This window comes from Oncorhynchus keta, chromosome 12 (assembly GCF_023373465.1).
Source record: "Oncorhynchus keta strain PuntledgeMale-10-30-2019 chromosome 12, Oket_V2, whole genome shotgun sequence".
Taxonomy (NCBI): domain Eukaryota; kingdom Metazoa; phylum Chordata; class Actinopteri; order Salmoniformes; family Salmonidae; genus Oncorhynchus; species Oncorhynchus keta.
In genome coordinates, this window is record NC_068432.1 from 393,750 (window position 1) to 404,577 (window position 10,828).

Here is a 10,828-nt window from a genome sequence, read left to right on the forward strand (position 1 = left end):
AGAAGCCAGCCAAAGTACCAAGCATTAATTCAGATTAAGACGATTATGAAATTAAGCCATCTAATCACTTTTCGAATTCATGTAGTAGTAATGAACCGCTGTCCCCCAGTCGTCAAATATTCTGAATATGGTTGTGAACAACCCTGTGACCAAGCCACAGATGCGTGCCTGGCGCACACACAAACACAGCAGTGAGCCCTAGGTACACCCAGAGCAGAAAACAAACAGAAGTGTTCCTGATGTGGTCAGGACATTGAACTGAACCAACATCAACTGGGCTCCTGCCCCCTTACAAACACTATGGGTGTGGACACATTTTGCTAGGATGCCATCATCCTTGCAAATGTGACAGACTAATGTCTTGAAGCCTCATTACACCATTCCATTTGAGATTGACAGCCACTATGGAATCCATACAGGTAAAATAAGTTTCAATGCCTGCAGTACACAAGATGAACACCCCAAATTATAGCATCAATGACAGCAGACACTGAGGGGCAATGTTGATATTGGAGTGCTGTGAAGGAGGATAGATCATTTGAGTACTTGGCAAAGATATAGTTTTCATGTTGTATTCATATCCAAAGGTAACATATAAAAGGAAATAGAAAGGTAGGAAGAACACCGTCCCTCTAGTCTTGGCAACCACAAGGATGTGCAGAAGATCTATACATTTAATCATGAAAATATTCCAAGACCAACAGAGAAAATAAGTGTAGGTGGTGGTCTTGACAAACATCGTATGCTGTGTGTATTTTCCTTATCAGCAGAGGCATATCTTTCGATATTATTCAATTCACATCAAAAAGCTCACAAAAAGTCAGAGCCACACTTTTATCGTGATAACTAGAAACGTAATTGAGCCCAATAATATAAAATCCTTTGTAAGGTTTGTGAACAAATAGTAGTGGAAAAAATGTTATTCATCTTCTATACCATTGCAGACTCATGCTTCATTTTATATGTCAAACAGCAATTGATATAAAAAACAAACAAAAAAATACAGGAAAAACATGAACAGGTTTCTCTCCGTAAAGGAGTCATTTACAAAAACACTGAGCCACAGGAAAGTCAGAGGGGTTTAAAAGCAAACTGGAAAAAATCCTTGAGTAATCCACTTATTGCTTTCTGGATGAGAGAAAAGAAGACGAGTGTAGGGAGTCTATGCAGACTGGTCTCTCGTGAAGGATTCTGTTCTGTTGGATGGGACCAAAGCTGGGTCAGAATGGACCTCAATACTAGTTTATCTGCTTGCATGAACATGAAGAGTGATGACGGAATGTTGTGGACCAGAGGGGAAATGGTAGCTGGCTACTGGTCCGTTGGCATGTCTCTGTCTGTTTCTGCTTTAGAGGGTTGCCCCGGCGACGGTGTGTGGGGAGGTCGGGACACAGGGGCAATCCCATGTGCCATAGCCAGGTTCCCTGCAACAATTCCCTCCACTGCAGCGCCTGCCCCCGTCAGGCCTCCTGCTGCCACTCCCACTAGACCAGTAGAGAACCTGTTGACAAATGAAGAGTTGAGACAGAAGAATTAAAATAGCATTATATGGAATTATCTTTCTAGGGTCATATAACACAAGCCAGATGTCATCAATACCTGGAGTTGTCTTTACTGTCACTCATTTATTACCTACGGGTGCTTCCTGTCCCTCTTAACAGTCTCCGCAAAGCATGGTCGTACCTGTAATCAGTAACACCATTGTGTTCAGAGTGCACAGCCCCAGGGTCCATGCCAGGCCACTGGGGCGTTGCCATCAGATACTCCTTATTCACACAGTTCTTCAGACTGTCAGGGATGCGGCCTGTTGGGAGAAAAAACACCACAAAAGTCAAACGGATCAAAGTCTACTTAATGACAACTCTCGATAAGGTTTTTTTGGGATGGATTACAAAACAACTTGTGGGCTGTAATACATAAACTATATCACTGTGCCAAGTCTCATGTGGACCGACTGTTGTTCACTCTGCACAGAAATGCAATTGTATCATTGTAACCTAGTGTATGTGCCTAATGCCTATAAATATGCTGTTATACACTGAGGCTTGCATAACTGAATACCTGTGATGGCCCGGCGCACTTCCCTAGCTGCCTCCTCCCGCGCCTCGAGTGACGCCTGCTCACTGTACCAGGATGCGTGGGGAGTGCAAACCAGATTGGGGGCATCCTTCAATGGGCCCTGAGAGAAGCTGGAGGAGTATAGATGAACAGACTGGTGAGACATTAAAGAGTGTGTGCAAGGGGGTGATCATAAAAAATAAATGTTAAAATGGTGAATCACAACGGTCAAACCAGTTATTGTTTGCACGTTTTAAATGACTGGGCTATAAGCAGGATGAGGAGGCTATAAGTGCCTGTGGGCTGGGAGGAAGCTGACCTGAAGGGCTCCGTCTCGTGTACGTCCAAGGCAGCACCCCGTATCCTGCCCTCTTTCAGTGCCTGGGCCAGGGCCCTCTCATCCACCAGGCCCCCGCGAGACGTGTTAACCAAAAATGCTCCCTGACGCATCTGCACACACGACAGATCAGTCAGCAAGCCATGCAGACAAAAATAACACATTGGTAATGAGGGTGTTGTGGGTGGCAGAAATGGTGTACACGTGTGTTGGGGTTGTCACAATACCAGAATTTTTACTTTGATTTCAATACCAGGTTTAGTATCACAATACTTGATACTACGGTAGACAGCCAAGTATGCATAAATCAATTAGACTTTGTTTCCACAAATACATAATGGTAATCATTTATTTGAATGGTTAATCTCTATTGATAAACTGGGTAAATCAAGATGTAGCCTAGGCCTAGCCACAATACAGGTAAATGCATTCTCAATAGGTGCGCGCATGCATTGATTTGAGTTTGTTTTGCCTGACTTCATGGGGCTACAGATGACAATCTGTTTCCCTTCCATTTGAGACTTATTTTATTGTACTGATCAACATTTGCATAGAAGTAGCTCATTTTCAAAAAATGTGTGCCGTCTCTTTAACCAGTTCTGACGTCATTCACGAGGGAGTCTGTTCGCTGATCATCTTTGGGAGAAACGAGACCGCATGAGGGGGAGCTAACATGATGCAGCCCAGACTCCCAGTGCAGGCTAGCAATGACTAACGCCTCAATCACACCGACAGCGTCATTGCATTTTGGTACACCAGAAGTACATTCATTTCCAACGGAAATCTGCGTTTGCTTCGCAGCATTGCAGAGGCAGTTGCAGTGCGTTCTGTGTGGTGCGTATGTTGGATTTATCGAACGTATGTGTCAAACTGTATGCGTAGGCGGCATGACAGAAATGGTAGCAGAAGGTGAATGTTGAACTTTTGTTGCACACATATCCAGATGATCACACCGATAGCGTCGTTGTCACAAGGCGAAAGTGGAGCAGGCACGGTGCGCGCTATAATAAGGGGTCGACTGGACTGATAGATCAGCAATTGACAGATCTAGCGAAAGTAACAAAACCTACTACTGAGCCATTTTTCCATGTTAAGAGTATCAAAAAAGTACAGAAGCGTCAGTATACCTTGCAACAGTAGTGGGCGTGTGTCTTATACCTGTTTAATGGTGAAGTCGTTGATGAGGTGATGGTTGTGCTCGTTGAGGCTGCAGTGCAGTGACACACAGTCAGAGTGGATGAGCAGGTCCTGCAGGGTGGCCATTCTCTGCAGGCCCAGAGAGCGCTCCACTCCGTCTGGCAGGTAGGGGTCGTAGAACATCACACTGAAGCCAAAGGCCTTGGCCCGCAGCGCTACAGCTTGGCCCACTCGCCCTGCGCCACAAGATACACTCAGACTTGAGGATGGCGTAGCGGTCAGAGTAACCTCTCACTACTTCTCAGAAAACTAAAAATGATTTACTTTAAATATACATTAAAATGATCTGAGAAGACACCAACAATAATAATAATGATTAAAAAAAAAATTAAAAAAAATACATTGCAACTTCAAAACAGATCACATCAGAAAACTTGAATCAACATGTGTGTCCTATGATGACTGCACTTGCAGAGAGCCCTCGCTAAGACGAGATCAATTTCCCTTCTCACCCAGGCCGATGATGCCCAGCGTCTCTCCCCGGATGCGGGCAGCTCCGCTGGCCACCTCCCTGATCTGCTCCACGCTGGAAGCTCTGGTGCCCTCTCTCATAGCCTGGTGCATCCAGGTGACACGGCGGTACAGGTTCAGGATCAGACACATGGACGTGTCCGCCGTCTCTTCCACTGATGTCGCAGGCACATTACACACAGCTATACCTGAGGGGGACAGAGCACAAAGGAGACAGCGATTAGTTATGATACATAATTGAGGTGGATGGATGGATGGGTGTAGTAGGTAGGAGAAAAACAGATGGGAGGTGAAGCAAAGTATTGATCCAGTAGCCAACCTAGTTCAGCCGCAGCCTTGATGTCCACGTTGTCAAAGCCACTGCCAATTCGCACAATGATCCGCAGGCCCTTGAACTTGTCCAGGTCGTCCCGCGAAAGGCTGATGGTGTGGTACATCAGGGCGCCCACTGCCTCATTCAGCACCTAAAGCACCAGGGAGAATGTACGAGTTCTACTATTGCATTAAAAGAGCAAATACATTCCCTAGCTCCATTGAGTTGGAAATAGCCCCCACCACAAAAACAACAGACAGGTAGGTTCATGAAGCATCCATTTCCCAACTTTAAACTAAATGCAGATAGATACGTAGAGGTGCTGGGAGAGATAGGTGGTTACCTTCTCGTGGATCTCCTGGGTGGACTGGGCATCACAGAAGGCCACTGTGGCCACGTCCTTCAGGACAGGCATCTCCACGGTGCAGTCACGCCCATCCAACAAAGCCACCAGGGGCCGCGGGTGCATCGGTCCATTCAGAATCGGGGGGCGAATGCCTAGATAAACACAACAAATCAATTTCAGCAATGTCAAATGGGACCCCCCCCCCCCCCAAGTCTCCTTTCTATAGAGTCAATCATGGTGTGGGGTGGCATTTCTTTGGGGGGCCGCACAGCTCATGTGCTCGCCAGAGGTAGCCTGACTGCCATTAGGTACCGAGATGAGATCCTTGTCACCATATGCTGGTGTGGTTGGCCCTGGGTTCCTCCTACTGCAAGACAATGCTAGACCTCATGTGGCTGGAGTGAATACTTATGTAAATGTGATATTCCAGTTTATTTTATTTCTAAAAACCTGTTTGTGCTTTTTCATTATGGGGTATTGTGTGTGTGTGGGGGGGGGACACAAATATAATCCATTTTAGAACAAGGCCGCAACGTAAAATGTGGACAAAGTCAAGGGGTCTGAATTCTTTCCGGATGCACTATATATAAAAATGGCCATTTCCGAGTACACAAAGTTGTCTGCTTCATTCTCAAATAAAGGCAGTCCTCCAACCCCCACCAGACCCCTCCTGATCAGGGGAGACTCCTCCAGCAGATTAGCAGAAGGGTGCGGTTGGGGGCACAGGCTTGTTGAGTTATCATGACCTAAATGTCTATGTCTGGAGGCAGAAACCCCTGCCCTTCTGCAACAATACACAGCCTGCCTGCGAGCCCTATCGCCACAAGCATCTCATAAATAAATGTACAAACTATGTACACCAAAATTAGCAAAGATAAATAGGGATGGGCATTTGAAATGATTTCACCATTTCGAATAATAATCAGATTTATTAAAACCCTTTTTACATGAGCAGATGTCATGATATTTAAGATATCTGGATAGTCAAAACATGTAATAAAGCATGTATTTTTTTGTACTTCAATGGAGACTTGCTAGCACGACTAGAGTAGGAGGGGCCGGTGAGTGTGTATGGCAGAGAGTGTGCAAGCGAGTAGCCAAACTGACTTGCGCTAGTCAAACTTGTTGTTGCCATAGGTTATTTATACCATCATCTGGTAGTGCTCGTCTTAACTTCATCAAATATTTGTAAAGACGCTAGCTAGCTACATTAGAGGCTGTTGCTGTGCTGCCTGTACTTGACTCATTGTCATTGTAGCTACTCCTAATTTAGCCATAAAATAATTCTGTAATTGTATTTCCATTTAGAAATACCCAATTTCACTTTCTTATATGGCACCTTTCACTGCAGCACTGCTTTGATTGACCGACAACAACAACAATTTACACGTGTGAAATGTGTGTAGGCTACCTGTGCGTCTTTTTTATGGGGCGCACTCAAACTGTTGTACATTTCTTTTGTCATGGTCTATCCTTGTAGGCTATATAGCAACATCACAGATAATTGTATTTAATTTTAAACTAAGCATTTATTGTTAAAATAGGCCTTATTTATTTTAATTGTCTTCAAAAATGACTAGTCTCCGAGTAAGCAAATACTAATTTCAGTTTAGATATTCGAATAACCATGCCCATCCCTAAGAGATAGCAGGAAGATAATTCATTAACAGTTGAGAAATCCCCTAAAGTGATGCAGCAATTTAACTCTGCTAATCCTTGAAGGGCAGTAGAATGCCAACCCACTCCAATAGCGCAATTCTAAAACGTTAAGGCCAGAGTGCCAAGTAGAGACAGCCGAAAACTCTGAATGACAAGCAAAAAAAAAAGCAATTACAAGTGTCTTTCTAAATCATGACACTAAACACAAGTGATAATGGAATTCACAGGCACACAAGCCTTTCGTGGAGCTACAATGTTTTGCTAAGGAAAACCAAAGAGTAGCCTAGACATTGACGCTTTAAAGAGACGAGAATGCAATACTCAAAGCAACAGCACTGCCTGCACACAGACCACAGCACTTGTGACTGTCAATTGCTTCCTTTGCTTAATATGAAGGCTCCAAGTACAGATTACTGTTCTGTTTGCCAACAAATTCCATCATTCCTCCTCAAGGACAACGCATGGAAAAATAAATGGCTTTTTTGGCTCATTCTAATCTGATCCTGAAAATGAAACATAGCAGTAATAAGGCGCTAGTCTGACAAAATTTCACAGGCGATTGGAGCAGAATATAAACACACAACAAAAGCAGAGCGCTCACCAAACATACAAAAATAACCCATTTCCATCTAGACAAAAAAAGGCATTGATTACAAATTAACCTAAAGACGACAACAAAAAGGTGCACAACAGAAAGAGAGCGGAGGTGGCAACACACATGCACCATATGGTCTTGGAGACAGACGCCTGGCAGTGTGTGTGCATGACCATGTGTGCGTGTGTGGAGAGCCTGGTCTGACCGGCAGCAGGGCCATGCACACAATGCTATTCATTCAACGTTCATTCCTTCTCCCCCTCCGCCTGCCACTGTGGGTGTAAGTGAGCTCGCAGGGAGGGGTGGCTGATAATGCTGCAGGACCCCACCCAGCCCCCTGCCACACAAGCTCCAAAGCTCGCTCTCTCTCTCTCTCACACACACACACAATACCAGGAGAGACCCCAAGGACAAAAATGCTAAACCAAATAGCAGATTTGTACTCTGTCCTATCCATCTACCCCTCTCTCGTCCCAGAAAAACAAGACATTCATCCTCCTAACCTTGCATGCTGCAGTTGACCAGCCTTTCTTCCTCTCCTTCTCCACTTACAGCTACTGTCAGAATGCTTTCGCTTGGCACAATCCCAGGCAAACACCCTCCTCCTTCTGCCTGCCCCCTGCTCCAATCAGAGGGAGGAACAATTCAGCCTTAACCAACCAAAACAAAGCTTATTAGCATTGAGGCGCTAGGTTAGGTAGTCCTGCATGTGCGCCATTTGTGGACAAAAAAGGAATAACTTGTGGACTTATTTTGACACTGAGGTAAGCAGAGGGGAAGTGGGTCTATACAACAGATCCACGTTTGGAAAGTCTGTTTAATAATACTATCCTTTAGATATTTTGTCTCAAATTCCCATAATGACCAGCCTTCCTGCCCACTGGCACAGTAAGTTGCAACGGAATTGGCTTCCCGCAGACTGTTTTTGTGCAACCCAATACAATGGAAAGCAACGCTAGTGTATGTAAATAAACCCATGTTGCTAAGAGCAGCTAGGCTGCTACTTGATATGCAGTAAACTAGATTAATAATAAAGTGCATAATATGCCAAAAGCTATTGAAGAAAAAATTACAATGAAACATAGCCTAACCACATGTAAACCTTTGAGTAAGGCACAGTGCTTTCAAAACTGAATTTTCTGTAGTAGATAGTGTGGATATAGGTAAATGTGAAAATTATGATAATGCCCTTTAAGTGTAAGAGCAGTTTGAAAAGACCACCTGAAATTTCAGCCTGGGGATGGAGTTTTAGTTAATAGACCAATAAGAAAGAGTTCCAAACCTCTGTAAATAACAGCAAACCCAGCAGCTGATTGATGGAGCCCACTGTGCACTTGGGGACCTTCAATGCTGCAGAAATAATATATAATAATATAATATATAATAATATATATATAATAATATGTTTTAGTACTCTTCCCCAAATCTGTGCCTCGACACAATCCTGTCTCGGAGCTCTACGGACAATTACTTCAACCTCATGGCTTGTTTTCTTTTATCTGACATGCATCCTCAACTGTGGGACCATATAAAAGACAGGTGTGCCTTTCCAAATCATGTCAATTGAATATACCACAGGTGGACTTCAAGGATGATCAATGGAAACAGGACCCCTGAGTTAATTTCCAGTCTCATAGCAAAGGGTCTGAATAATTATGTAAGTAATGTGTTTTTTTTTTATACATTTGCTAAAATTTCAAACAAAATGTTTTTTATTTTGTCATTATGGGGTATTGTGTGTAGATTGTTTTTTCTCAAACTATTTATTTAAAACTTTTTAGAATAACAGCCTTATTCTATAATGTAACAAAATGTGGAAGAAGAGAAGGGGTCTGAATACTTTCCAAATGCACTCCTGTTTTATCAATGTATGTAACCTAAACAGCCAGTGATGACTTGACAAAGGCAACATGAAGGACCACAGGCAGCCACCCTCACTCTTTTGCTGATTATGGAATTAAGAGCTGTTATTCAATCAATCATTGGAGAACCCTTCACACATTGAACAGCTTATAAGACTGGTCCCATTCCCCTGCTCAGATGCTGTATGCATTAACCAATGGTTGCGTGCCACTTCATCAACTGTTTCATCAACTGACAGATTGCTATAACATATGTGGTTTGCTGATACGTAAAATAGCTATCCAGGCGTTGTAAGATCTGGCATGTCAGTAACGCCTGGGCAGAGGAAAGCTCCCATTGTCTGCCATAATGAAGTCAAGCGCAACTTCATGCTGTCCATCACCTATCATCTATGGTCCATCATCAGGCCCTTCTACATTGGATTTTTTTTAAATAACATTTTCAAGAATCCTTAGCTATGTTAGTTAGCTACAGAAGCGTGTATACGTGGATTGTCAGTCCCTAACATAATATGGGGCAAAAGTATGTACTGACCTTCACAAATGCGGTCCAGCCTCTGGCGCTTGACTTTGTGCTTATCCATGAGAGCCATCAGCGTTTTTCACCCCAGCCAAAGCACAAACAGACCAAAGGCTTAGCTGTGAAGCACACAAGACAAATAGTCAAAACACTTCCCGGGGAACAATGTGTACCGATGAAAACCTGTAAGATAAATAAAATGAACAGCGTTTCAATATTTAGATAAATTATTTACGTGACAGGGTTCGCTACTAATTCCTAAAGTTGCTAGCCACACGACTAGTCGTAGCTATTGCTAATAAAGTTGTTTACTTATCTCTGCTTAGATTTTTTTAGCTAACTAATTATTTTAGTTAACCTCTCTAGCTAACATGACTGCTGGCAAGAGCCAACACAGACAATTAGGGGCTAACTTCCCAACCATTACCATATTAAAACTTTCACACTATTCTGGCTTCTTAGCTAACGTTAGCTAGCTAGCTAATACGTAAAACACTTCGAAGCTTCAGTTTATAAGTAGCTAACGTTAGCTAAATAGCTAAGCAGTAAGCAATATACGAACTTTAACATCAACTATGTACTGTAGTTGGCTAAATGTTGTTAGTTAATGTTAGCAGCCTAACTAGCCATCGTCAGCAAACTAAAAAGTAGTTAGCTAGACTAACAATTCAAAGTCAGCCAAGAAAGTCGTGTGGCTCACATGGCTAAATAGCGTACCGAACACCAGGCAAACGTGAGTGTTCGCGAAAACAGGCCTGTTTTACAAAGCTATCAGCTAGCTAGTAAGCTAATGATAACTAGCTAGCGCTGATAAATTACAGGCATACATCAACACACAAGTTCAAGCGGCGAAAAACATTTAGTTTCAAGAGAATAATACTACGACTAACGTTACGGAGCAGTAACATTATTGTGGCTGTTGGATCAGACCACTAATTGGTAGCTAGCAAAGGTTCATTCATTACCAAATAGTGCAGGTTATATTCTTAGTGCTGTGGGGTCAAAATTAGTTGTCTTCCCACTGATCTCTCGTCATGAATCCAAACAGTTTGTTTAGAGGAGTCAGGTGACGGACGAGTCACAGAATGAAGAAAATCCTATATAAACCACTATTAGTTGAGTGTGGCGCCTTCACGTAACACAGGAGGTATTGCATCTGGCAGGCCGCACACTGACCATCCGCCCGATTGCTCAGGGTCCACATTTGAGGTCGATTAATTTTTTTCAAGATGGCAAAGATCATAATGTATTCTCAAGCACAGGCAGGCTGCTACTTCCCTTTTCAATGTATTGCCCAATGCAATTGCTACAGTTCCAGTGAATATAGTGGAGGGCAGTCACAGACAGGATAAGAGTGGACTCTTACTGTGCTACTTGAGGATATTGATATCATGTCATGGCATGATGTGCCATCACTCACTGCCACTAATTGTGGTCAGTGATGGTTGGGGGCTACCCATTCTTGGTGGA

The 10,828-nt window shown here is 43.4% G+C and overlaps 1 protein-coding gene across 6 annotated transcripts; it reads right to left on the reverse strand.

Annotated features, from left to right (window-relative positions):
* Positions 1-656: 656 nt before the first annotated feature.
* On the reverse strand, positions 657-10,507 carry LOC118370383 (C-terminal-binding protein 1-like). Of its 6 annotated transcripts, none has more exons than XM_035755352.2 (10): positions 10,324-10,507; positions 9,374-9,477; positions 4,720-4,874; positions 4,383-4,527; positions 4,045-4,251; positions 3,554-3,768; positions 2,378-2,508; positions 2,062-2,189; positions 1,684-1,804; positions 657-1,501 (listed from the first exon to the last, which is right to left on the reverse strand). In XM_035755352.2, the coding sequence occupies exons 2-10, from the start codon at positions 9,429-9,431 to the stop codon at positions 1,312-1,314; spliced, it is 1,350 nt and encodes a 449-aa protein (XP_035611245.1). In that variant the 5' UTR covers positions 9,432-9,477; positions 10,324-10,507; the 3' UTR covers positions 657-1,311. The 6 variants fall into 6 exon arrangements, with proteins under 6 accessions (XP_035611245.1, XP_035611246.1, XP_035611247.1 ...); XM_035755353.2 differs by lacking the exon at positions 10,324-10,507 and adding an exon at positions 10,249-10,297; XM_035755354.2 differs by lacking the exon at positions 10,324-10,507 and adding an exon at positions 10,059-10,208.
* Positions 10,508-10,828: the final 321 nt, after the last annotated feature.

Excerpts from the sequence above, each read along its gene's own strand:
- LOC118370383 (XM_035755352.2), bottom strand. The coding sequence starts at position 9,431 with ATGGCTCTCATGGATAAGCACAAAGTCAAGCGCCAGAGGCTGGACCGC. Across the intron at positions 4,528-4,719 it reads CCCAGGAGATCCACGAGAAG|GTGCTGAATGAGGCAGTGGG; the intron begins GTAACCACCTAT and ends CTGGTGCTTTAG. Across the intron at positions 4,252-4,382 it reads CAAGGCTGCGGCTGAACTAG|GTATAGCTGTGTGTAATGTG; the intron begins GTTGGCTACTGG and ends TGTCCCCCTCAG.